The sequence below is a fragment of the Pararge aegeria genome, chromosome 18 (genome assembly GCF_905163445.1).
Source record: "Pararge aegeria chromosome 18, ilParAegt1.1, whole genome shotgun sequence".
Lineage (NCBI taxonomy): Eukaryota > Metazoa > Arthropoda > Insecta > Lepidoptera > Nymphalidae > Pararge > Pararge aegeria.
Window position 1 is genome coordinate 11,681,293 of NC_053197.1, and position 27,858 is coordinate 11,709,150.

Sequence of the window (27,858 nt, forward strand, 5' to 3'; positions counted from 1 at the left end):
TGGTTGTTGATACAATATCAAAATATTATTTCATCTTTGCATTGCACGCAAGCACAAAGCAAAAATGTAGGTAAAAATCTGCTCTTTGAAATGTACTCGTTGAAGTCTTTTATATGTATTCAAAAAACGTATTTGATGCTATTTTTAATTGGACTTATTATTTTAACTAATTTCGTTTTTCATTTACTAAAATAATATATTAATTAAGAAATAGAAATTATGTTAATAAAGTAACCATTAAATTTTAATAAGAATTCAAACCTAATGAGACTCAAAATGAGAAACGTGCGCGTTATAAAAACAGTATGATTAATTAATAATATCCACAGTGTTTTTGCTGGCAGCGCGTTATAACCGTAATAGGTTATCAATGCGATACTTTAACCCACTTCAAAAAGGAGTGGTTCTCAACTCAGTTGTAGTTTTTTTAATATAATAATTTTTTTTTATAATTCCCAGAACTGCGTCATTTATAAGCTGATGTGAATATTTTTATTTTTTATTTTGAAAAGCAATTTTTTTGTTTTTAAATAAAAATAACTGGTTAAATTTTATCATCTCATTTTAAGATGATAACATTTAACCAGTAATATTAATAATAAAGTAATAATCCATTGATATCTTGGAGATGTCTCTTAAAAAGTTCAGTTTGTATTAAACGTAAGCTTATAGAAAAGTCATATTGTAGTATAAAGGACTACGTAATCGATAAAAAAGCTTATGTGTGAATGATTGCTCTAATCAGATTGCTCTTTTAATAATTTAAAATGACAATGTGAGATGGTGATAACAAAAAAAACACCCGACTAAGTTTGTTATGGGCTTCTTCATAGACCAGGACGCGTTTGAAACCCTCGTAGCTTTAGTTTTAAGTTTACGAATATGGTTATCGCCATCATCTCATTACCATGTAATGTACGCATCAAAAGTGCCACCTATGGGACTACTTGAACAAAGATATTTTTGACTTTGACTTAAGATATTGCGCATTTTTCATTGTGTAAATCTTTCAAAGATTACTTTATTTTTTTCTAAATCCTATTATCTTACATAATAAACTATCTACTACTCTATTGGGTATCACAGGTAACATCACAAAATATGTAAATAACTAGGAAATAGTCATTGGCACTGTATTACACGTTACTTCATAGATATTGCTAATATTTATGATATTAATACGTAATTCCGAAAGTATCAGAGCTTGCATATTGATTATGTATTTGAGAGAGTAGATAAAAATATTGTGTCTAATAAATGTTCCTATTAAATGTAGATTCTGAAACTTGACTAACTTAATCTGGGTGCTTTAATAACATTTTGTAGATTATAAGTCTCATTGCCATTTGCCAAAAATTTTGACGTTGATTGACTTGACGTCATTACATCAAAAGCAACAACACTCTCTTGAATTTATCCTCTGATACTCTGGACAGCTGATTGGCGCAGTGGGCAGCGCCCTGCTTTCTGAGTCCAAGGCCATGGGTTCGATTCCCACAACTGGAAAATGTTCCTGTGATAAATGAACAGTGTCTGGGTTTTTATCTGTATTGTATAGGTTTATATGTTTATTATTCATAAAATTATTACTCAGTCATCTTAGTACCTATAACACAAGCTACGCTCACTTTGGGGCTAGATGGCGATGAGTGTATTGTCGTAGTATATTTATTTATTTATATACGTGAGAATAAAGTCATCTTAATACATTTGTATATTCTAATGACCAAAAAGGCATAAACCAGGGGTTGTCAATCCTATAAGCCAGCGGAGCACTTACAAGTTAAAAAACAGTTACTGTAATTTCTTTTATGTATTGAAAATGAGTGAGACAACATTATCATTCATGTCAGCTTGTTTGTAAAAGATATAGATTTCATCCTCATGAAGTAAGTTAAAAGTGCTAAATTCAGCGTTTAATGTATTCTTGATAATGATCAGCATTCATTATTTCGGTTACATCTCTAAAAACTACGTATTATATAAGGCTTAGATATAGATCTAATACAATATAAAAGTGGCTCGTATACTTTGTATTTTTTACATTTTTTACTTAGTTCATCATCTAAACGTAAAAGCATAATTAGGTACATCTGAATATAACATTAGCTGCTAGCATGCTAATATTATATTCAGATGCTTGAAATTTTATGTTATTAACTCTTATATAATTTCTACTTATATTATTTTATATTTAGAACTAGTTTCTAGGATATTTAGAACTAGTTTAAATATTAATTAACAGAATAAGAATTTAAACTAGTTTCTAAATATGCTATGTTGAATGCTGTGATTGGAAATTATGTTAGAAAAATAAAGCTAGAGCTTATAGTATTTAAAAAAAAGAAACATGACCTAATCTTAATTATATAATACATAACCTACACTTTTTCATCATAAACTGAAGCGGGTGAAAAATCGATGTCACATTCAATCGAACGCGCAATTTGATTAGAGTAGCCGCTGCCCGCGACTTCGTCTGCTTCTTTATGATATTTCCATCTCTAAGATGCCAGCGATACATGTGCCAAATTTAAAGATCGGGGGATGTTTTTGTACACCCGGACATGGTAACAAACAAACTCACCAAAAAAACACTTTCACTTGATTCTAGTGTCTTCGTCTTCTTCATATCAACCCATTACCGACCCACTATAGGGTAAGGGGCTCCTCTCGCAATGAGAAAGTATAAGCCGATCTGCACTGGGATAACGTGGTGGACACCACGCTCTCCCAGTGCCCTCCCAGATCGGTGGACTTCACAAGCCTTTGGGAACATTATAGAGAACTCTCAGGCATGCAGATTCAGAAAAAATTTATTTACTTACACACACATAACTAAGAAAAGTTAGAGGTGCCTGCTGTGATTCGAACTCGGCCCCCCGAAAGTGAAGCCGAAGTCCTAACCACTGGGCTATCAACGCTCTTTATATATATATTATATCGCAACCTTTAAGTGTTTATTCTTATCATGTGTTTGTATGTATTTAATATAGGCTCACCTATTTCCTAGCAATAAAATTGGCGGATTGGAAAGTCTAAGGAGGTATCACCCGCTCCTCTCTTCAAGCCCTACCAACTGTTAATGGCTATTAGCTAACCTTTATATAACTGGATAAACTAATGGCTTACTATCCCTAAGATCTTTTTGTGAGACTCGCACGGAACTGAAGTTACATAATTTGAGATTACACGCGGCAGATTTTATTGAGATTTATAGTTTCATCTATTTAATAGACAGAGACTACTGAGGTATGAACGCACTTAAGTCTGTGTCATAATGAGAATTTGACGTTTAGATTTCAGTTTCAGTCGTAATATTAAAAAAAAAAACTTACTGAATATTTTGAATAAAACACTACGTCAATCTCTCATCTGCAGATTTTGGATTAGATCTATTATTTATTATTAACTTCCATAATGAGAACATGAGGTATCGGTTTCAAGTCGTAATATTAAAAAAAATAACTTACTGAATATTTTGGATATAGCACTACTTAAGTCAATTTCTCAATCTTTGGATTAGATTGATGATTTATTTACTTCCGGAATTTGTTGAGAGTTTTGTGTCGTTTTGGACTTTTACAGGCATATGAATTTAAAATAGAGGCTCTTTATTGTGAACATTCCTTAACTGATATTGTAAGAATATTATAAATTAGAAATATAGGGAGGCCTTGTAAGGAATCTTCGTCAAATTGAAATTCTGTCACAGATAATTACTTTTACCGAATATACCTATCTATTACTTTAAGATGAGTTATTTGGGTCACTGGTTCAATTATAAATGTGAACAGAGCCTAATGTTACCTAAGCAATTTTATCACGGCAACTTCCACAGACTTGTTTTGTTTACCTTTTTAAACTAGTCTTACATCAACAAAGTTGAAAGAAAGATAGTTTTGTTTATTTTTTCATAATTATTGCTACGTTGTAAAGCCGGTTGGTATGTATAGAAATGTATTTATTTAAAACATTCTTATCTACCTTCTTTTCCTTTCTAGTTTATAATAAGTCCTACTTATACTATTAAAAAATCCCACGACAGAAATTCTAAAGTTACGTAATCTATAAAAAATCTTAGCGCTCGAATGCCATAAATATATCACTCCCAAGATTCTTAGATGGATATTTATTGTGATAAAAAGATTTATCATTATCCACCAATTAACTGGTGACTACAGGGTACGGAATCTCTGAATGAGAACGGTTTAGGCCATAGTCTATATAGCCATGTGCGGATTTGTAGACTTCACACGCCTTTGAGAACAATATAGTCTCTCAGTCGTGCTATATAATTGCATAAAACACATAATAATATAAAATTAAATATAATATAATATTCGAAAATGTGTACTGGGGATCGAACTCGGTCCCTCTAAAGGGAGGCTAAAGCCCTAAGCTAGGCTAGGCTATCACTGTTATATCCACATAAGAGCAAAGTAGAAAGTCGAAGCTCTTATTCTTTTCTCTATCAGAGAAGAGATAAGGTTTAGAGCTGAGTTAAATTTGCCTGGGCGCAATCTACTCTCTAGGGCATTAAAAGTATGTTTTAAACCGATCTACATCCAATATACATCTTCATCATATACATCATGTGTAATGTAAAGTGTGTAATATTTTGTGTACCTAATGTTTATATCTTATTTATTACACCTATCTCTATTCTATGTTTTTTTTCCTTTTACGCCTTTGGTTGCCTGGAAGAAGTAGCTATATAGCTATAAGGCCACCAAATTGTAATCTCTTGCTCCATGTTTATATCTCTGTACTTTTTTCTTTTGTCCGCAAATATTTCTGCAAAGATTTTGGATAAGATTGAATATTTATTAACTTCCGGCATTTTTTAAAAGATTTGTGTGCAACATAGTTGGCACTAGCGATACCAATTCTTTTGTAAACTAGACTTAATTGACAGTTCTGTAAGTAGAGCAACCATTTGCACAATGTTCTTTGTTTAAAAAGCACTATTTTTGACCTGCCAATTTAGTTTAGTGAGTTGTATAAAAACACTGACCTCTATTGTGTTACTACAATAAAGGTCAGTGCGTACAATATAATTGGCACCGCTTTCTATCTAAGTAGAATCGCCATTCCAGATGGGTGTTGCAGTTCCAGCATCTTGGAACAGCAACACCCATCGTTACTCCAATAGCATGCACAGGGTTTTTTACCAGGGTAGGTTTAAAGCCGACATATGGCTTAAAATATAAAAATCCCTGTAATCGAATTATGTGAAAGAGTTAGGGTAGGCAGTGCCTTCGTGCATGTATGAGTTGCACGCCACTGTTTTAATCTACCCTTATCAACATACAATGCTTAAGATGGTGGCAAGACCTGTTACGGTGATGTCTCGATTTCAGTACACAATGATGCAGATAGATTTGATAAAAACATGGGTGAAAACAAACACACTTAAAAGCTATAACACTTAAAATTTATTATCTAAAAAAATTCAAAACAACCAATATGTAGTATTTTTATTTTAACCCTCATTTTCGTTACAGTTAACTTTGTAAATTTTCCTATATTGATAATTTTACTGAATCGTGTAAAATAGACAGCGATATAGTTAGAAATATGGTCAAGCATAAAACATCTCTTTCCGCTGTAAAAAGCTACATACATTATTTATTAAAAGTTAAAGTTATTTCAACCTCATTTAGCATTACTTAATACCTACAAAAAACGATCTAGAGTAAAGAACTCTTCTATGTGCCTATAATAAACCTATATAAGTAGTTTGCTCGATTATCTCATCAAAGCCTGTGTGTCCTTAAGAGAAAAAGAGAAATCGATGTTTTCAAAGAAACTCATCTTATAAAACTCTATTAGGTATATCTTTGAATGCCCAGCGGAACCAGATTGAGTAAGAAGTTTATTTTGCTCCTATTATACTGAGCTAACCGCTTTTACTATCACTTCGCGCGTTCTATAATCAACGCACGACAGCTACATAGGCGTGTTCTACAAAAATCGATATATCGATATTTTCAGTGATGAATATTTTGGAAACCACTTACGCCACTAACCGCAACCACTGGTATTTAACCTGAAAAAAATTGTAACCCGTGTATAAATTTATTTTTAACTTTTTTTGTGCTTAACATAACAAGTAAAATTGAATAGCGGGTCGGCATCACTTACCTTTTCTCTTAAAGTAGATGTATGTGGTTACCGAGTTTATCAACATTCTTTTTAAGAGGCAAATTATTTCCGTTCAAAAATAATTATTTCCAAGATAAATAAAGCGATGAAGTTATACATAACAACTGCTTTTACGGGATAAATATTATCATGCGTCTTAGTTACCGTCTCCAGGTCATAGTTACCGTCTTTATTACCAACCAACCTTTAATACTAAATTCGATCGAGAACAAACAAGCAATTATACCTAATATTAAAACTAGGTATGAATATCGAAATTCATGTTGAGACCTATAAAAGTATCGACACCATATATATCAATACTTTTTCGCACTTCCGACATCCTTACAGCAAAATAATGCGATTGAATGCTTTAAAAAGGTTCACATTCACAGGCATTCCGTTACAGCACTGCTGATCGCACGCAGATCGCGGCGTTAAACTGCCGCTCACACACTTTAAATCGGTCGCTGCGTTTAACGGGACGTGGTATCACGGCTAACTAGTGCAAGTAGATTTCTGTTGCATTCTACTTGCACGAGTCAGTAATTGGTGCAAATAAATAAATATACTACGACAATACACACATCGCCATACAGAACAAAAGTAAGGTTAGCAGCTTGTGTTATGGATACTAAGATGACAGCTGAGTGTTTTATGAATAATATACATAAATAATTATAACATACAGATATACGTCCAGACACTGAAAAACATTCATGTACATCACACAATCATTTTTCTAGTTGGGGGATTGAACCCACGGCCTTGGATCCATAAAAACACACACATACAGTTTCCCTGACCGATTTCGGACATGGTGATCCATCTCCAGAGATATTTCCGATTACTCCGGATATACTCGTAATATAGTGCACTTGTGTGTGCGCAAACACAGGTTCACTTTTTTTACCTCACACTCATAGTGGATGGACGGCAGCTCCGACACAAAAAAGATCAGGCGCATGACCAACAGCTTAACTTGCTCTCGAGGCACGGGGGTGAATCTCCGCCAACTTCCTTACTCCGGGCTAGTACTAGGAATATCTTGATTGTTAACGGACGATATGTAGACGTTATTGCAAGTGAGTGACCACACCAGATTGCATGCGATTCCCAAAATCACCTGCATTTTGGGTAATTGGATATGTGATATCCGTAGCTTGCGATGTCGCTTGCGACGATATTCCAAACGATAGATTACCGGTATGTGTATTAAGAATTTACGCGTTAGGCTAATCTCACACTACGCGACAAACCGAAAGCAAAGGATGCCTTCCTTTGCATACATGCTGATAACTTTATTATAAAATTCGCTAATTCTAGCACCAATCTAAATCCTGTTCTGAAAGAGCACAAAATGTTATACAACAAACTATTTGAATATGCTCACATAAATGATGTCATTCTATCGCTTATGTTAATTTAATCTCCATATACGGTGAAGTCTCGATGAGACAATTTCTACCATAAAAGACTTTCTCGCGGCTTCGGCTGCATAATGATTACCGTGGTTATAGCCTATTATGTCGAGCTTATATGACGTCGCTTACGTCAAAAAGATTATAATGTGTTATCAGATTTTTTTCCTCACTCTCTTCCGCAATAAAACCTTAACGCGAAGAGAGATACGCGATATTTTTAACTGCTTAGTCGATCTGCATCCGTGTCATCCTAGCCTTGAAACCTTCTATCAAAATTTCAAGATTAATTGCTTAGATTTTTTTCTCACTCCCATAAAAAGAAGAAGAAGAAAAAGACTTATTGCACGTATAACATACAGAAAAAGAATCAGTAAGGAGCATACAGTAAACAATGTAGATATGCAAAGGCGGCCTCATTGCTGCAAGCAATCTCTTACCGGCAACCTTTAGACAGGACCACTGGACTAAAAAGCTGACGCGAAAAAATATAATTTTGACTCTTTAGAGTAGGGTGGTAACCAGCCACGGCAAAACCTCCCAACAGAAAAGACAAATTGCATCTGCTTAGGATTAAAACCGGGCCTCCCACTTAAAATCACAGCGCTCACCTCGACGCCAGGAAGTTCCTGATCGCGGTCATCGAATAAAAAAAACAAATATTTCGAAGAAGAAATGTTGTGCCAGCCCTACAATGCGCAGAATAAGGGAATGGAATACTCTACACAGCTTTGACAACACTGGCATTAAAGCTAAAACGCTTCATGTATTAAATGAAACTTTTCTTTTTTATTTGATTTGGTTAATGATTAGGTATTAATTACTACCTTTGCGGTTGATAGAAATGCAACCGCAAACCTTATGCACGCTTTGTCGACGGACATTTCTCACACCGCACCGTACACAAAGAAAGTTCTTAGTCTTCCTATACCATCATGTTCTAACTCGTCTAAACGCACTTAAGAAAAAGACAGTGTGTGGTTGATATAATTAAAGGGTTTTGTTATGTTATTTAAGAGAGTCGTGGGTAGTGGATTGATGAGAAAGGCTATGGACAGGGTGTTTTTATTACACTACAAATTAGCCCTTGGCTGAAATCTCACTTGCTAAGTGATCATGCAGTCTTTAGATGCTAGCGGGCTAATCTGTTTCAAATTATGAAGGTGACTTATGTAAAAAATGTAAAAGAAACAAAAGTTAGGTGACCTTTCGACCAACCACAAGCTCATATTATGATGGTTTCTTAAATAGCAAATGGCAAATGGATGGTTTCTTATATAGCATACTTCATCATCATCATCATATCAACCTATGACCGGCCCTCTACATGGCACGGGTCTCCCACAATAAGAAGGGGATAAGGACGTAGTCCACCACGCTGGCCCAGTGCGGATTGGTGGAGCATATTTAAATAATTATTATATTTACGTGATTTTATATCAACACATAAGTGATGGAACTTATACACAATCCCTACCATTGTTAGTATATAAGACCAACTTAAAACTCTGTTTTTACGCCAATACAGCCACTATTTACCACATAATTGTCATACGTTTAATAGAATATCAAAAAGGAATATGTGCGTGTCTACATTATTTATCTGTTTACGTACGTAAAAATGGTTACTTATCTATAAAAATGAAACACAAAACAAACGTTTCTAAAGTAAAACTCTACCTCTTGCTAAATCACGCCGTGATGCCTAGGGTTGTATTGTAAGATTGGCTTCTGTAGTCAAGAACGAAATCTTTTTATAAGTACGCCTTGTGCGGTGTGCCTACCCTTTGCTATAATAAAGTATGCGTACATCCAAACAACCCGCCTGCCTAGCGTGGTCATTACCGGGCAAATCTTTGTATGGATGGAGAAAAGAAAGCCAAAGCCCCAGGCAGCCCCTGGCTCTGGCAGCGGTTATGGTAACGGCGGGGCAAGGGGTGTCAAGAATCTCCGGAAGAGAGAAGATACATCCAAACATGCCAAAGTGGTTGAGCTTAAAAGATAACTACGCTAACGTCCGGTAATTTTGAATCAATCTAATCTAAAGTATTATATTATAAATACTTTTCCTGCTCTTTCTTTTATATATAAAGATCATCATATCAACATATTACCGGACCCCTACAGGGCACGTTTCTCCTCACACAATCAGAATTGTTTAGTCCCGAAGTCCATCACGCTGGCCAAGTGCGGACTTGTGGACTCCAAACGCCTTGGGACCATTATGGAGATATCTCAGCCATGAAGGTTTCCTCACGATGTTTTCCTTCACCACAAAAGCAAGTGATATTTTATTGCTTTTAACGCACATAACTTAAAATATTCTGCTGGGATGCGACCGTGACCTCGAGAAAGTGAAGCCGAAGTCCTAACCACTATCCGGCTTACACCGCTTCCTATATATAAGGATAGCACTACTAAATTAACTATTATGCAATCTGAAGATTTTCGATTAGTACTGCGTAAAACGTAGGTTGAGTGAGAGTATGGATTTGTCCATATAGTCCATTAGTCCTTTGTACATATTCAATAAATATTTTTAAAAGGTATTTTTAACTCAATCTAACAAGCATTTGAAAAAATAAACAATCTTATATCTGTGGAAAAATAGTCTATATAGATTTCGATAAATTAAAAAAAATATTTAGAGCGTGTGTTTATTTAGTTATGTACATAACAGTAGACGCGTGCCAATTTTTGAGTACTTCGTTTGTATTATCCGGACAGGTATTGGGGGCTGCACTAGTACACGCCGACGTATCCGGGGGACACGAAGCGGTTGAAGCCGTCGAATCCATTCACGACAGTGGGTCCGGCCACTACGGTCTGAAATATAAGTTTTGAAATAAAAGCATCGCACCATCTAAATGCTATGCTTTTGAATTTTCAATAATTTTCTTTTGGTTTTATACCACACTCGTTTTGAGGCAAACAGAAAACAATAAACATAACAAATCGGTCTAGCCATTTCCTAGTAATTACCAGATAGATGCTCGGCATTTCATTTTACAAAATAACTTACAGATGATCGTACCACCTACTGAAATTAATCCTATATAATGATATTTGTACAATTATTTTTTTCAATTTTCAAAATTTTTTTTTAAATCATCACTGTATTTAGTCAAATTACAATAAAAGGAGCGAGGCACCCGCACTTGAAATAATTTCTACACTGACGTTCAATTTTATCAGCTTGTAAATGCAATAAGTATACAATTATTAACCTTCTAACCTTCTTATAATATTACTTACGATAACATTTTATAATATTACTTATGAGTTTACATAAATCGCATATATTAAGGGCGTATCTTCAGAAGGTTAATTTCTTACCCTGGAACCGAAAGCGGGTGCGACGTAGCCGGGCCATGAGGTGATGAACTGCGGGGCAGCAGCCGCCATGGCGACGCAGCACAAGAAGAAGAATACCTAAAAATTTACATTCACATATTAAAGCCCCGGCAAAGCGCGAGTTTGGCTTAAACGCAAAGGGTTCCGTACTAAAATGCAAAACGAAACATAACATAATTTTACATTTACATTTCTTCGCAAAGAAACAGTTATTCGAAGTAGCATAGTTTTTAGGATGTACAATAAACACCTCTCTTATCACAAAGTATAAACAAAAATCAGATGATAAACCTGTCTATAATGATAAAAATTAAAGGTTTTTTATCATTTTAGACAGGTTTGAAAAATTTGTTAATTCATTTACGCGCTAGGTATTGTCAGGTAAGCGAGGTTTCACATGTTAACTGCTGTACCCCTAACATGCTAGCCCGCTACTATGCGAGACTGCATTTACGACTAGGTGAGATAAAGACTATCTTACAGTTGAATAAAAGAAAACAAATCGGCCAATATATTTTACAGCGATTATTTAACATGAAAATATATTGTAGGTAATCGTATTATCACAAGATACCTACAATATGTTATATTCGACTAATTTACCTATAGGTTCTATGCCGTAGTTTTCTACGTATCTCTCTCTCATTTATATCAGTTCTCTGAAAAAGTCGGCCGAAATATTTCTTACGTCGCAAAAATATTAATAGAAAATAATCCTTTTTTTTATTGGCTGGCAAATGAGCTGCTAAAATTAACTTGAAAATCGTATATTATAAAAATTAGGGTTGTCTGTAACTACCTAATATCTTTTATCTATAATTATAAAAAAAAATATTAATGCACAGGTCATACAGCTTTTTACAGGCATTTTTATTAGAACTACTGAGACTATAATAATAGCAGAGTAAAATATGATGATAATAAGAAATTACTTATAAATATAACTATTCAGATTTTTATAATTCTTATAACAACAAGAGAAATATAAATATATTATAAAGATACGTACGAAGAATTTCATTTTGATGAGTAGTGGGTTATTGAGGGTAGATCTCACTAGAACTGCTCTTAGGCCTTCTGAGTGCAAACTATGCTGATCTGCGGAAGACAGACACATTATATAGGGCCCTAGAAGGTCGCAAACCAGTCCTGCTGTAGGTATCCCTAAGCCAAGCACCTCCTAAGGTCAGACCTATCTGAATACCTAATGCACATACCTGTCTTCAAGAAAAAACTGGCTCGTTGTATACTCACTTCTGATATGATATCAATAATAATTTATTAGATCAACTTTGACGGCTTAACATATGGCATCGCTTGCGAGTATGCGGGTCACAGCCATATTTTGATGTATTAAGAAATATTTGATGTATATTTATATGAAAATAAATCATTCAAAGATATGCTGTTAGGAGAGCCGTAGCGGAAATTGATGAGAACTAGGTGCGAGTTGAAACAAGTATGTAATGTCATGTGTATAGTGGTTTCTTATTTAGACTAAACTCAGTGCAATAAAGATCATCGTAATTAGTTAATATTCCATTCCTAGGGACGTGTTCCTTGCTTGCTCTGTGAAGTAAGGCTCGGTTTACATGGGCAATTTAAATGCTTGCTTTAATGCAAAAAAAATAACTCTCCACAGCTGGTCCAGTGCGGATTGGTGGACACTTATAATAATCGCAACCAATGGCTTATCATGATACTCTCTTCAAGCCATGGCAACTCATCCAGTTTCCGCCTTGGTTAAGTGTTGTTTATTGTTGTTGTTATGTTTATTAACCTTATCAAGGGCCTAATTCTCTGGCAAATGCCTTCTCTTAAAGGAGAGTTATGAAGAGTTTAGCATCACATTACTCTAATGCCATGTTATCATGTGCCAATGATAACTAAAGATATCTAACTTATTCTGCGCTTTATTTGGCATTTTCCTAAAAAGTCCTTTAAGGCGGAAAGAATAGACCAAATTCGGACCTCCAAAATCCACCGCCACTCGAGTATGGCTGGACCCACCGTCGGCGACAGCAGCCTCGCAAAAAAGGCACGCGTGAAATTTAGTGGGATACGAATGGCCCTGCGCCCCTGGTGTGCAACGGCCCTTAGTAAGATTCTTACTACTTCAAAAGGCTGTTTCTTTTCACGTACCTTGACACGTGAACGGACGGACAGAAAACTTTTATCTATTATGGAGGTCAGTACCCTAACAGAAGCAGCGGAGCTTTTTGTGACAGAGCTCGTCCGGGGAAGTACCGCTGCCACGCTTATTTTTGCCGCCGAAGACAGCTTAGTCAGTCAAATTCAGACTCGCATGCACAGGGTTTTTGACCAGGGTATGCATAAAGCAGGTACATAGCACAAAATGGAAAAAAATCTCCTCCAATACGAGTTATTTAAACTACAAATTTTTTATTTATTTATTTTAATTTGGGTATGCAGTGCTTTTGTGCATGTATGAACTGCACGCTACTGCCGTCAATTATTACTTTCGAATAAACTCTAAATGATAAAAAAAAACACAAAGCTGCAGGCAATTTCTAGTTTAGCAGCGATTAGTAATAATTTTGAAATGCTTATTGCTACTTTGCAACAATGTAACTAGTGCCTATAGGTTGTAGAAACTGGTGTTCACATTGACATGGTTTCCTTTGTTTGCGAGTTAGAAATAGTAGGCGTTCCTCATGACTTATTAACATAACTGCCGATAACCGAACAATATAACGTATCGATCATAAACACTGTATTAAATATGTGTTTGCTATAAATTTAAAAATGAACCCAATGAATTTTAGTCCCATTTACTCAAAGTAAGTAACCAATGCATTTCGTCGTTGTTAATGGATATTGGATATTGGATAGGAGCAGGCGTTACTTTGCGGAAGTCCATAATATGTTATGAAAATTAAGCTTAAATGTTGACTTTACAATGATTAATTGTTAAGTCAACAATTATTGTAAAGTCATTGTAAAGTCAACATCTCCTGAAGATGCTCCGGTTTCGGAGCGAAACGTACGTGTAGAGAGTACATTGCCGAAGATCTGTTTGGTGTGGAGTATAACGATTGAAGAAATTATGAATTACACCGTACAGATTCGCCTGCTGTTCGCGGAGTAGGATAGCATATGGATAGCATCATAATAGTTGTTAATGGAAACAGAAGCGATGAAAGATGGATAGGGTAAAAGCTTTGGCTTCCTTTAAGGGAGGATCGAGTTCAAACCCCCGCAGGCTGTACATGAATAGTGAAGGAATATGAACGTATTTCATTTCGTTGACGACCTCTCTGGCGCAACGGTGAGCGTTGTGAATTAAATTAGGAGGACCCGGGATTGATTCCCGGCAGAGGCAAATTGGAAATTAATTATTTCAGAATTTTCTCTAGTCTGGTCTCGTGGGAGGATTTAGCCGTGGCTAGTTACCACAAAGACGTTCCGCTAAGCGATTCAGTGTTCCGATGCGACGTCGTGTAGAAACCAATTATGGGGTATGACTACCATACTCCCTCACAAGTTGGCACGCTAATATGTTAGACTGCATCATCACTTACCACCACATGAGATTGAAGTCAAGGGCTAACCTGTGGTGGAATAAATAAATACCTATACTGAGCTATATAATTGGAACGTCAACAAAAGGTTTTTTACACTTAAATGGTAATGAGTAACGAGTTATAATTTTGTAGCATTAAGCTGAATGTAAATATACCTAGCTACTAAATTAACCAAGCAAACTTTGTCTACAGCTAGGCTGGGTGTATAGAAAAATTCTTTTGAGTTTATGCTTATACCTTTAAATAAGACCTGTGATGTAAACGATGTGTGTTGTGTTAATAAAATAATAAATAAACGCTTGAAACGATGAGGGCGCGACTGTTTGCTGTTTAATTTAGGAATATTTTGCAGTGACTCTACCAAAGGCAGGTTCTATCGAGAAGAAGCCCGAAAGAAACTCAACAGATTGCTGTTTTCCAGTTTAACAATCATTTTTCTATCTTGTAAGAAAGCAGGAGTGACCTAGATTTCGTCATAGATGATCATAATTCCCATCAATATTTTCTTTTTACTACGGCTTGTGGATTTTAATACAAGAACTTCCATAATATAATGGATAAAAATGCACATAGGTAACTAGGTATTACACAAGTCGTATAAAACACTAATTGTTCTAGTCCACATTTTTATATATATAATCATATTATGTCATAATGCGTCGCACGCTTTTTAACGCGACATAAATTACTGCAAAGTAAGCGAATTTGAATTACTTATGTCACTATAGTAACCAATTGTTGTTATACGATAATTTTAATTCGCTGGCATGGAAAAATAGATTAACTTTTTTCTGCACCAAATCGAAAAGGAAAAATACATAAAGATAACAAAAAAATTAGGAGCTAATGACAGATGCGCTTTAGGCGACGTTCGTATCACATAAAGTTATCTTCTCCAGGCAACACCTTACAAGGAGTAGAGTAAAACTACTTTCGATGACCTCAACTAAAAAAGAAGCAACGTTAACGCAAAGGGTAACTGGATGGGTGACCGTCTTTAGATTCAGTCGCGAGAGAATCATCCAATATTGCTAGAGATATATAGTATTATCACTACGGATAATGTGGTCCTGCGTATGCAATAGCTTAATAGAGCAAGAAAAAAAAATTTAAGTGGACTCTGTCCACTCTTCATAATTCATCTTTCTTCCGCTGATCTTTCACTATTCAGGCTGTTATATAAGCTCTTGAAATCCGAGAGGCACAGTCTATTACCATTTTTAAAAAACTTGTTAAAGATCATTTTTTTGTCTGAATCTTCGGAACTTTAACATGTCTGTTCCCTTCTGTTTATGGGGTTTGACAATATTGTATATATATATTTATGTATTATTGATATTTATTATATAGGTATATATTAATTATCAGTATCTATATATTTTATTGTAAGTTTATTATATGTATATATAGGTATATATGCATGTTTATTTAAATGCACGGAGATAAGGCCGCCAAATTGTATACTTTGTGTTAAATTTTTATTTATAATTTTACTATATGTTTATGTGGTGTACAATAAAGTGTATTCATTCATTCATTCATTCTGTCGAGAAATTAGCAATTATTCATCTAACAGGTCTACGGCAGTCCACCATTCTGTGGGTATTTAGTAAAAAGTCATCATCATCATCCCAGGAGAAGGATGTCTGGACATAAGTATTTTGTTGGGATTCCCATATTCCATCGGCTACTGACTCTGTCTGTGTCCATTGGGATCATCAGACGAATTTGATGTAGGAGTCTACAAACGATGCGGGTTCGTGTTGTTAAAAATAAAAAGGTAAAAACCACCTTACCCAGTTAGCATATGAGTGGTTTTTCCGAATCCAGCCGCATGTGTTCGTCGACACTGGACTCACGGGGCTCGATGGCGTCGGCACGGTACACTGCGTTTTCTATCCACACAGCGATACGGTCAGAAATCGCTACCATGAACCTGGCTAGGCGGCCGGGATGGGAACGTGAGGGTTTTGGCTCTCCTAAACACAAAAGTGTATTTCAGTTAAAGCCACTAACGTACTCGGTTTAATTACTTTTCTAAGGCAACCTTTCGGAAAAGTTAACTATTGAAAAGTTACTTTCGGGAAGCGTCGCGACATCTCATGTAATCGCTAATTATGGGTCTCACCAGTCACTCCGCGGGCGATGGGGAGATCTATGCTCAGAGCATATTCTGGTGGACTGTAGGTGCTCAACTCTAGGTGGACAGGTGGCATCAAGCGTGTCGCAGTGAGCCATAGGACAAAAGCGGCACAAAACCGTATTTGAAACTACCTACAAAGTCCAATGTCAAACAAAGTGCAGTGAACATTAATCGGTTGATTATTAGCTTATTAGAGGATCTACGACTCTGAAATGAAGTTAGTGTTTGTGAGAATATTTGAACGCCAACCTAATATTTCTGCGACTCTTTCCAAAACAACATCAGCGATACTTCGCAATCTGTTGGAGACCAGCATCTCCTTTTGTCCCTTGGCGATATAATCGCACAGACGGTAGGCCACCTGGAAACACATTTACATCCGTAATTAATCCAGTTTTGTGATTTGTTTATTAAACAAGTGTTGTAAATATTCATCCATTTTATATGGGTAACGAGATAATCTTGAATGTTTTAATACAATTTTCAATGACAGGCTGTTTTTAACTTTCCTGCTATAATACCTAATGGTGCTGCAACACTGCAGTTAGAAAATGTGCTAATACATTATTGACCATTTAACTAACAATACATATTAAACTACCTATTTACATTTCACCATCTCCTCACCTCCCAAGTCACCTGGTTAATGATGACACAATCTGATGGTAGCGGACTAACCAGTGAAAGTTGTGGCAGTTATAAAGCCATACCCTTAAACTTTAACGCAATGGATTTCTCCACGCCATCGTGCCGAAATGCCAAACGCCTTCAACGTCTTCTTTCTTCGCCTTTTAACGCTTCCATACTGACGATAACGTTGTTATTATAATTTTATAATTATTATCCTGTATCATTTAAATAAATTTAAAGAATGATTTATTAAACTCCAAACGATGAAACCCGTAGGAGAAATATCAACGTTATAATTCAAAGGTTTAGCCAGTTTAAGATAGAGGTGAACGACGGGGTAGAGTATCTAGAGTACCTAGAGAGAGACAGAGAATCGCTAACGCAATGTAGGTTCAGATCCAGCCCGCTAGACAGAGGATCTGGAAGCAGCTTGAAGAAAATGGCGGAGGACTGTGTTGTGGTGACGCGATCTTCGAAAGGCATATGTTCAGCAGTGTTGTTAGGTACACTTACTGACAGTAATGATTGTTATTACATTACATAATCACCAATTTTATTTTGATTACATATGATATATTTTTCAAATTTTGTTCAAACATGTTTAATATCATAAAGTTATAATAAAAATGTTACATAACATTTTGTACAAAATTATATAAAATTTTATAAAATTTTAAAAATGCAGTGCCGCAACTCCATATGGTTAATAGCAGATAAGAATCATGGATGGTAAGATGTTTTGCTCGATATAACAAAAGATAACTTTGTGGTCTCCACGAAATGTTTGTTGGAAAACAAAAATTACGGCAGTAACATTGTGACACAAAGTAAGTACCTATAATTATAGGTCCTAAGATCTCGTCTAGCATCCGAAGTTAATAATCTAATACAAAATTTTCAGATTATAGATAAATTTAATAGTGCTATCCTTATATACAGAGAAGGGTAGGAAAAGGACAGCTTCCATATTAAATTTTGGATTGAATTGATTTCAGGCGTAGATCACGCCACCCTGCGGTACGTGCGATGGGATGAACGGATCCTTGCTAACCTCAGTAGTACCCTTACTACTGAGGTTAGCTACTTACTATTCATTGCCGCGGAGCTATCTATAGGCTTTTACTTTATCTCTTATTCATATTGAGATTCCAAGAATCAAAAAAAGAAAATAATATTATAATGTAGATACATTTCATAGTGACTTCTAGTAGTAAGCTACCACATACTTGAGCACTGAAATTGACCAGCCACTTCTGTCTTTGCCGGAGCTCCCGTGATTGCTCTGCCTGTTCCCAGCGGCCCACCATGCCACCCGGACCCGTCCATCGCTTAGATGATTCGCTCAAAGCTTGGAAGTATTGCTCCGTTTGTCTATGAAAACATGCAGCATATTTATAGAAGAAGAAAAGATTGTCGGTTTTAAAGATTCCGAAGAAGTTATTTACGTTTTTACATCCTCTTTTTGTTTTTCATCCTCTCAATGTGCTCGGTGACCCTAGTTGGGAATTAAATTAAATTTTGGAGATCCGAAATTGCATTGGATAGTACGTTAAGCCGTTTAAAATCAAACTCCTTACAGTAATAGATACCTAGCTTATCGCATCGTGCTAGCATAGCGGATCCAAGCTCTATATTCTATATGAAATAACAATAATATACAAAAATATTAAGTTATATTTTTGTAAAGACAATACATTGTGATTTTTTTATCGTTGAACACGACAGCCGACAGTTACTATAAGCAAAATTTTAAATAGTTGAAGTTTACCACACCAGTCATAAAGAAGTAAAAAAATAATTTCTGCATTACTACCTATTACTTATTATATTAGTTTTTTTTCTGCCGTATGAAACGACCGCAATTAATGGAATTGATACCGCCGCCGCACCGCGCCAGTTACACTTAATATAAGTTGCTTGTTATTTAACTAATCAGGTACATTGTTGCAAGACGAAAAAAAAGTTGGTGTGTATACCTAGGCTGAACATTTTTATTTGGGTGCTTAGAGATACCCACTTAAAAGCTCTATAATCAGCGATATGGAAGTCGTGGGCTACAATTAATATAACGTGAGTGTAGGCAAGCTACTTAATTATGCCGGAAACACAATTCGAAGCGGCGTGGCATCGTGTGGAGTATTACGCAACGGCGAGAAGGTATAATTTGGTGCCCACCTCGGAAACCAGTGCATTAGTGGGAGGGAGTAGCTTACTCGGGACTTAGAAAATAGTCTTCCTCCAAAGCGCTTTTGATCTTATCTCTGCGGTGTTTGGGAAGGATTTCGCATTTGTCGTCCCACAAGGATCGCAGTCGACGAGCAGTTGGCCTCGCTAGCATCTCCACTCGTTCCATGTTGCGTCGACCCCGAGACGTGACCTTCTTTATTGGAGTCTCTGAAATTGTATAACTAAACTAGCGGATTCAGTAGGTAAACATTGGTGCCAATCCATAACTAATCTAACTAAAGTAGTTATAGAAGTTTTCCTTTTCCCAATCTGCCTGTAGATTAGGGGTATTAGTTTAATACTGCCATATTCCTAACAGGTTTGTCCGCTACCATCTTAGACTGCTTCATTAGTAGGTACGTTGGTACTTACCACCAGGGGAATTGCAGTCAAGGGCCACCTTGTTAATTTTCAGTAAAGAAGGAGGAACCTTCTTTTAGAACTGTCAATTTAGTTTTGAGATAAAGTAAGTCCGGTATGGAGTTCGTGGTTGCGGGTGTAATTAGGTTAACACCTCAAGTTGACGGACATAGGACAGCACGTTGCGGAACGTGTTCCTTGCACACCCTGCGAAGTGTTGCTTATTTTTTTTATACCCTTAGAGTTTTGGTAAAGGGTTTTTAAGGTGTTTAAAAAGTGTGCTATTAGTAATTGTAAGTCGCTGTCAAGCACTTGTTTTACCAACCTAATAAAATTCATTAGTATAAACCAACTAATCAAATATAAGCAGCAACTCAAGGTCAACATCTTGTTCTATTGCTTTTCCATCTGCTGCTAGGTTGTCTGCTGAGGCTGCAGATAGCCTTGGTGAGGTTACAGACGAGCTGTGCCCTAATACGCCCGTTGTATAAATTTTCAAACAAACGCACACTTTTATGTCATTTGATTTAGAGTTATTGGAAAGAAGCTGGTATAACAATCCGTACTAGGCAAGCATGTTGGACTACGACCTTAAGCGTAGATGTTAAGCTCTATGTGTCTGTAATTACAACAGCCAAATCGCCCTTCAGACCGGAACACAGCGTTGCAACAATGCTGTTTTGCGGCAGAAATACCTGAGCATTGTTGTAGTACTTTCTCGGACGAGCATTGTCACAATAAGCTCTACTATCTCCCATTTATATGACCGCCACGCTGGTGAACGCTGCTGTCAAATAAACTGCGGCCATCGAAATAATAACCATTCCAAAATCAACTGACCGGTAACGAACAAAAGCGTTATCGGACTTTGGAATTGCCTACAGAAAACCTATGTACAGCACTAGTCAATCGCTTGTGATATCACAATTCACATGCACTGTACCATTGATAATAATTGTTACCATGTTTTATTACGGCTCGAGATTATGGGTTCGAAACCCGGGTCTGGCCAAAACTAGTGAGGTAATTTGCGATGTTAATCCCCGTGCCGCGGAGAACACGTTATTATAACTAACTTGTGATACTAGTCGTTAAAGCCCGCCAACCCGAGTTGGATCAGCGCTGTGGGTTTATCTCTGAAGCCCTCTTTCCTATGAGAGAGGAGGCCTATGCCAGGCAGGGGGGCGTAAATAGGCTTAGGATATCGCATGTAATCTCACCAGATTCTTTTCTAATTTTCACATTCTGATCAGATTTTGCGTTGAGGCTGGTTTTCGATGTCTTTTCAGATTTTAACGTTTCGGTATCATCCAACTGATCCGAAGTTTGTCTTCTATTTTTAGGCATTGTTCTATTTTTGGGAATACCACAGATAAATTTAAAAACTGTTCGAATTAACCAAAATAAAACTTAAAACTTACAAAAAATATCTGAGAAGAAAAACGTTTTCATTATTGTAACATTATGTCAGTTTAATGTCCATTGTTATTATTTTTTTGGTTATAATTTTCAAGAAACCAAGTAGGTTTCAATATAAATAGCCTGGAATGGCAATTTATTTCGTTCAAGGCAATGAGGACGCAAACACAAGGTATTCAAGAATCCTCACCAAAGATGATTGAACAGTAGATTTTATTTTCTTGATTTCCTCTCACAGAGTAGGTTTTCCATGTATGTATGCATACGGGACCAAATAATAATAATTATTATTATAACTAATCCGACATAGCATAACGTCATAGTTTTTTCGCCATCTGACAATTGAAAGATGCTGTCTGTCTATATATAGAGGTCAGTGACTTGGAGTCATGAATAGGCACTGAATTCATAGGGACACCATAAGTTGGCCTTCCGATCATGGGAGCCTAGGTTCGATTCCTAGGTCGAGCCCAATTCTTAACATTGGATTTCCCAAAATAGCCACTAATAAACAACGATATCAGTCTGCTGCTGCACTAAAGGGCTCTTACAGTATATGGTAGTAGTGGCAGTGGTAGTTACCACACGACCGACGGCCGATTGGCGTAGTTTGCAGCGACCCTGCTTTCTGAGTCCAAGGCTGTGGGTTCGATTCCCACTACTGGAAAACGTTTGTGTGATGAGCATGAATGTTTTTCAGTGTCTGGGTGTTTATCTGCATATTCTAAGTATTTATGTATATTATTCAATAAAATTATTCATCAGTCATCTTAGTATCCATAACACAAGCTACGCTTACTTTGGGGCAATGTGTGTATTGTCGTAGTATATTTATTTATTTAAGATTTTCAGAGTTTAAAATAAAAAAAATATCTAAGTATAAAAAAAAACATTTATTCTATTTAGAAAAACATGCATAAATATTATAAACATAATATTGCCAGCATACAACAATCTGTTAAATAAGGAACTAATTTTCAAATTATTTTTTTTATAACATTTAATAAAAAATTGAACTATTTGATTCAATTATTTAATTTTTGTCTCATGCAAAGCCAACTGCTCACATCCGGTACGCCGTCTTTAATTTGTCCAAAGGTTGATGAATTCTCCACTTCATACGGTAGATGCCAGCCCGTATTGCTGCGTTGTGCGATAGGCGTGAACTTTAGAGGTTCCTAAAAGAAAAGTTATTGTTAGAATCAAACCCGATCTTAGGAATAACCTTAATCGGATGCAAAGTGATTTCGGTGATTCCTAGCGAAAAAAAATTTCACGAACTTTTATTTGATGACGTTAGGCGCCATCTAAAGTAAATTCAAAATTCAAATTCAAAATTTTTTTTTCATAACCTTTATCCATACGAAAAATATAAATATTATAAGAGTTGTAAAGTGAAAATCGATTGGTGAAACGTAAATGTATGCGTAGGAATCTTATTTGATCAGGCGAATCTGTCTGTCCGTCCGTCTGTCGATAAGGAATCCATTCCTCAATTATTGGATAGAAGCATTCGTTACTTTGCGGAAATCCATAATATATTATGAAAATTAAGCTAAATTTGCTATGAATAATTGAATTCATTGTATAGTCAACATCTCCTGAGGATCCTCCGGTTTCAACAGATCTTCGGCAATGTACCCTACATTCTACATGGGTTGGGTGTGGAGTATAAGGATTGAAGAAATTATAAATTACACCATACAGATTCTCCTACTTTTCGCGGAGTATAGCTAATTTAGCTTAATTTTCATAACACTCCCTAATTTACTAAATTCAGGAGAAAAGTTAAGTCACCTGAATTATAGGTCTATATCTATTAGGGAAAATCGTCCACTGATGTTCCCACTGCCACCTCTGGAACAATTGACGCAACTCTTCGTGTTGCATCAGAAACTTGTGGCCACGGAGCAGATCGCGGGACACTATATCTGTATGAGGACCGCTTAAAATGGCCGCTGTTATGAAGTACGGATCATCTTGCGTCCTAAAAATTTATAAAAATAACGTAGAAGGTTCAGAAAAGTCTACATACATTTTTGTTTTAATTTAAAATTCATTTATCATTAACATTGTTCATTTATTTCTAGTATTTTCTTAACATCGTGTCCCAAAAATTGGTCTTGACGTCTGGTGACCCAAAAGCTGGCGCTTATTTAGCCCAATGGCTAAGTCTAGCAATTCAAAGCGGCAATATCTACAGCAAAATGCCCATAAGTGAACAATTAGACGGCTTATATTTATGGTAAATATTAATTTTAATTTGTAATTATTATTATTTATAACTTAGTCTGATTTGGAATAAAGAAAGTTATGTTTATTTTAAGTACGTAGGCCTAGTTTATAAGGACTTTTGAAACGTCTAGTCAGTCTGTTTGCACTGACTCTACCATACCACCGGTTCGAAAGGCAGATTCTACTGAGAGAGCCGGCAATAAACTCAGTAGTTTGCTCTCTTTCAACATCATTTTACAGTTTCACAATCTAAAGAACTTGTCTATACTAAGAGATGAGAGCAAAGCGGCCTGCATACCAGCAGCCTTGTCGTTAAGGAATTAATCAATTCTGTAGTGATCACGATTAATTAAATGTGTTTGAATACATTGTTTAAACTTAGGTAAAGGTTTATTTGTGCTAATAATAAAGCTGAAGAGTTTGTTTTTTGTTCGAACGCGCTAATACAACTGCCGATTGAAATTTCAAGTACAGAGAGCGGCGATGTAGCGTTTTACGATTTACGTTGCAAAGTTCTGAAATCTAATAATATGTATATAACTAGAAGGCGGTGATAGCCCAGTAAGAGTTATGGTGGTTAAGGCTTTGTCTTCCCATTCGGGGGGAACGAGTTCTGTCCCCGGTACGCGTCTCTTAACTTTTCGGAGTTATGGGCGTTTTTTTAAGTTTTTTTTTTTTAGCGCGTTTAATTTAAAGCAATTAAAATATCAGTTGCTATAACGGTGAAGGAAAACCTAAATGCCTCGCAGGCAAGCAGGCAAGGCAACATAAGCATCTCTTATATATTTTGGAATCTTGTTATGGGGTAAAGCAGCTGATATCGAAACTATATTTATATTGCAGAAAAGAGCTGTACGGTCAATATATAAACTTAAATCACGCGAATCCCTCCGTGAGAAGTTTAAAGAAATAGGCATACTTACTACAGTAAGTATGCCTATTAGTAGCCTATAGTAGCTTCACAATATATTTATAACAATATAGTATTTGTAAGACAACATATTAGTCTTTATAAACAAAAAGTGGACATAAACAGTCGACTTACAAGAAATGGTCATAAATTAGTGTCATCTGCATATCGTCTGCGTAAGGTACAGGGATCGTTTGTGGGATTGAGTATACGCTTTTATAATATGATTCTTAAGGTGATTTTGGACCTGCCAATGCACAAGTTTAAAGAATTTGTTAAAACACATTTATTAGAGCGAGATTACTATACAATTGATGAATTTTTTAATGACAAGGTTGCTTGGAAGCATCCGGCTCCGCTTTCAGCTCTCACAAGATAGAAAAATGAATGTTAAAATACAAAATGTAAATTGTTGATGTTGGAAAAGAGCAACTGCTGAGTTTCTTGCCGGCTTCTTCTCGGTAGAATCTGCCTTCCGAACCGGTGGTAGAATCACTACAAACAGACAGACTTGACGTTTCAAAAGTGCTTATATTAGGCCTACTTGAAATAAATGAATTTTGAATTTTGATTTTTTTTTTTAATTTTGAATTTTGAATTTTTTATGGCTGTAACATAAACTTTACTTTATTTTCATTATTAATTATTGATCATTGGAGTTTTTTTTTTTTTTTTTACATTAATATTTATAAAACAAAAAAATGTATGAGAATCATAAGTGCTGTAACTATAGCCTTAATTGAATAAAGATTTGATTGATTGATTACATTCTCAAAGGTGTGTGGAGTCTACCAATCCGCACTTGGCTAGAGATGAAGATTAGCGTAAAACATTCTCATTCTGAAAGGAGACCATGTAGTGGGCCGGTTATGGGTTTATATTCATGGTGATCTAGAAACATGAGACACTCACAGGTTTTCGGTGAAGAAACTTTGCGTATTCTTCGTCAGTTGCAACAGTGTACCTCTTTTCCACTTAAGCATATGTTTCCTGCCCAGAAGCAGTATCTTTTTCTTTTTCTGTAGAAAATGGTTAACTACAGTAGTCAATAGTCGTACCCTATCATTAACATCACCTCTCCCAGCTACGTAAGCTATGTTTAATGCATCCAAAACTATATCATATGGGGCTGTTCTTCCAACAAAATCCATGAACCTTTCCAATTCATCCGGAGATGTTTTAAGGAATAGATCAGAGCCAACTATAAGTTTTTCTTTAATATTCTGTTGTAATGTTGTAAATTCTTCTGTAGTTAACCTGAGGCAATCTAATGTATGATTGCAGTTCTTGCATTGGCCTCTGTAAAAAATATAATAATAATTTTGTTTAAAATGCATATAAAGATCTTGAAACAGCTTATTTTTTTTTAAGCATTTTTAAAATATGTTTGTAATTTTGTCCAACTTTATGTTTTAAAAATATTTAAAAAAAACCCCTAAAATAAAATATAAAATTTATAATTCTACTGTGCGAGTGTTTTTCTGTCTAGAAATTAAGAACAATGATTCATTGTTCCTAGGAAGTATCTCTACATACCACCTCACCTAAAGCAATGCCTATTTTTATGCCCAAGAAACAAATCATCCTTACCTGTAATTTTATTCATTGACATTATTTTATATTGGAATGTCTATCATACAAAATAATAAAATAAACATACATGGTGTTTCTCTGGCTTTTTGGTTAAGAGTTTTGGAATTTTTACAAATGTACAATCTCCCATACTGGCAGAACAAGTTATTTTATAAATTTATTTAATTAAAATATATTTATTTACCTGTCTTTCTTTATCTCTGTAAATTTAACATTCCAATTGATAGACTCATATGATTCTTTTAACCTGTGTGCAGTTGCCTCTGGGACCACAGTACCATTCTTTGATACATGATTACATAACTCATTCAAATATTTTAATATAGTCTTTTTATCTTTATACTTTCGAAAAATATACTTCATCCATTCTTCATATGCATAATCTTTAAGTGGTCTTCTGTTGTTCTCACTTATTTCTATCATCTTCATTGCTTCAGCTTTCTTATTGTTTTTAAAAAATGTTCCTATTAATGTACTATATGCAGAATGAGAGGGTGTACCAGTTAATTGAATATCGTCTAAGACTCTCATACATTTTTTCCATTCATTTATTGCACATAGCGCATGTAAAAGCTTTTCACAAGTTACACTGTCCAGAACTTTATATTTCTCATAAAGATGTGTGTATGTACTCAAAATAAAGGTTTTTTCAGTCTCCGACAGCTCATTTTCTTTTGAGTATTCATAATAAAGATTCAACAGACTATTGATGGCACCTATTGATAACTCACAGTCAGATAATTGCAAATAATTGGCAAAAGATAGTGCAGCATTAAATTTTTTGTTTGCCACCATTGTTTTTAATAAAACAGCATCTATATTTTTCTCGTTCAAGTTGCCTTGCTTACAAAGAATATTATTTTTAAAATTCAACCAATTGGACTTAGATTGACTTGTATCTGTAGCTGATTTTATTAATTCAATCTGTTCGGTATTGTTTAGTGCAGGCGAAGTTATGAGCCGAGTAGTAAGGGTCAAATCTGTGGAATTAGAAATTATTCATAAACAACAGGTAGATTGGAAGGTCCGTGTGAGTAGGGCAAAATTAGTTGTACCATTCTCATTTAAAATAAACCTCAAACTTTCAACACAATCATCAAAAGCGAGGTGTACAAATAATAAAAAAAATGTCTATCAAAACACAAAACACATAAAGGTACATTCACATTTCAACTATAAACATGATTGTGTTCTAAAAGAGATAGGTAAAATATATTTCAAGCTAAAATAGGACATAAAAATGAGTTAGCGTTACAAGCAGTGCAATGAAAAAGAAACAAGTTATTGAGGGAAGACTAGTAAGTAGCTAATAGATTAAGGAATCTCATAAACACTAGATGGTTTAAGTGCACAGATGAGGATTCATCTGTTGAAATACCACATGGCTGATAACTAACTATTAAAAATATCGCTGTACCTACACCAGGCTGTAAAAAACATACTATATACTAACAGTAAATATTTGGTATATACCAACTAACCCACAAAATTTTATGGCACAGGCAACAAAACCGGATTTTTTTTAATGTCTGTTCGTTGGGCACAGGGCTCGCTCTTACGTTTAGGTACAACATTCAATTTATTGTTTTATTGATATGTCCTTTTCTTTCTTAATGTTTTATTGATAAGACTGACTTACATTTATTGCCTTTTTTAACACCTTTGTAAAGTGGAATAAAACTTCTTTGTATCACGCTCATCTTGGCTAATATCGCAGCAATTTACTGTGGTAGAATGAATAGTTCACCGGTGCCTTTCATTTTAAATTAATATAATTATTATAGATTTATGATTATTTAATAATAAGTTACGTGCATGTTGAGGTTATATTTACATTTTTTCTTTTATTCTATTTCGTAAGGGAAAGGCAAAGGT

General features: G+C 35.4%; 2 protein-coding genes across 3 annotated transcripts; both read right to left on the reverse strand.

Moving 5' to 3' along the window:
• Positions 1–10,211: 10,211 nt before the first annotated feature.
• LOC120631537 lies at positions 10,212–21,245 on the reverse strand. Of its 2 annotated transcripts, XM_039901166.1 has the most exons (9): positions 21,047–21,245; positions 19,454–19,634; positions 18,467–18,611; positions 16,860–16,971; positions 16,316–16,446; positions 13,038–13,046; positions 12,476–12,481; positions 10,905–11,000; positions 10,212–10,394 (listed from the first exon to the last, which is right to left on the reverse strand). In XM_039901166.1, exons 1-9 carry the CDS (start codon positions 21,171–21,173, stop codon positions 10,311–10,313), a joined length of 891 nt encoding a protein of 296 aa, XP_039757100.1. In that variant the 5' UTR covers positions 21,174–21,245; the 3' UTR covers positions 10,212–10,310. The 2 variants fall into 2 exon arrangements, with proteins under 2 accessions (XP_039757100.1, XP_039757099.1); XM_039901165.1 differs by lacking the exons at positions 10,212–10,394; positions 10,905–11,000; positions 12,476–12,481; positions 13,038–13,046 and adding an exon at positions 11,949–12,020 and having other exon boundaries at positions 16,264–16,446.
• Positions 21,246–22,123: 878 nt separating this feature from the next.
• On the reverse strand, positions 22,124–27,798 carry LOC120631658 (mitochondrial ribonuclease P catalytic subunit). The gene is made up of 5 exons (XM_039901324.1): positions 27,623–27,798; positions 26,168–26,963; positions 25,303–25,689; positions 23,043–23,232; positions 22,124–22,423 (listed from the first exon to the last, which is right to left on the reverse strand). The coding sequence occupies exons 1-5, from the start codon at positions 27,681–27,683 to the stop codon at positions 22,271–22,273; spliced, it is 1,587 nt and encodes a 528-aa protein (XP_039757258.1). The 5' UTR covers positions 27,684–27,798; the 3' UTR covers positions 22,124–22,270.
• Between the last annotated feature and the right edge of the window lie 60 nt (positions 27,799–27,858).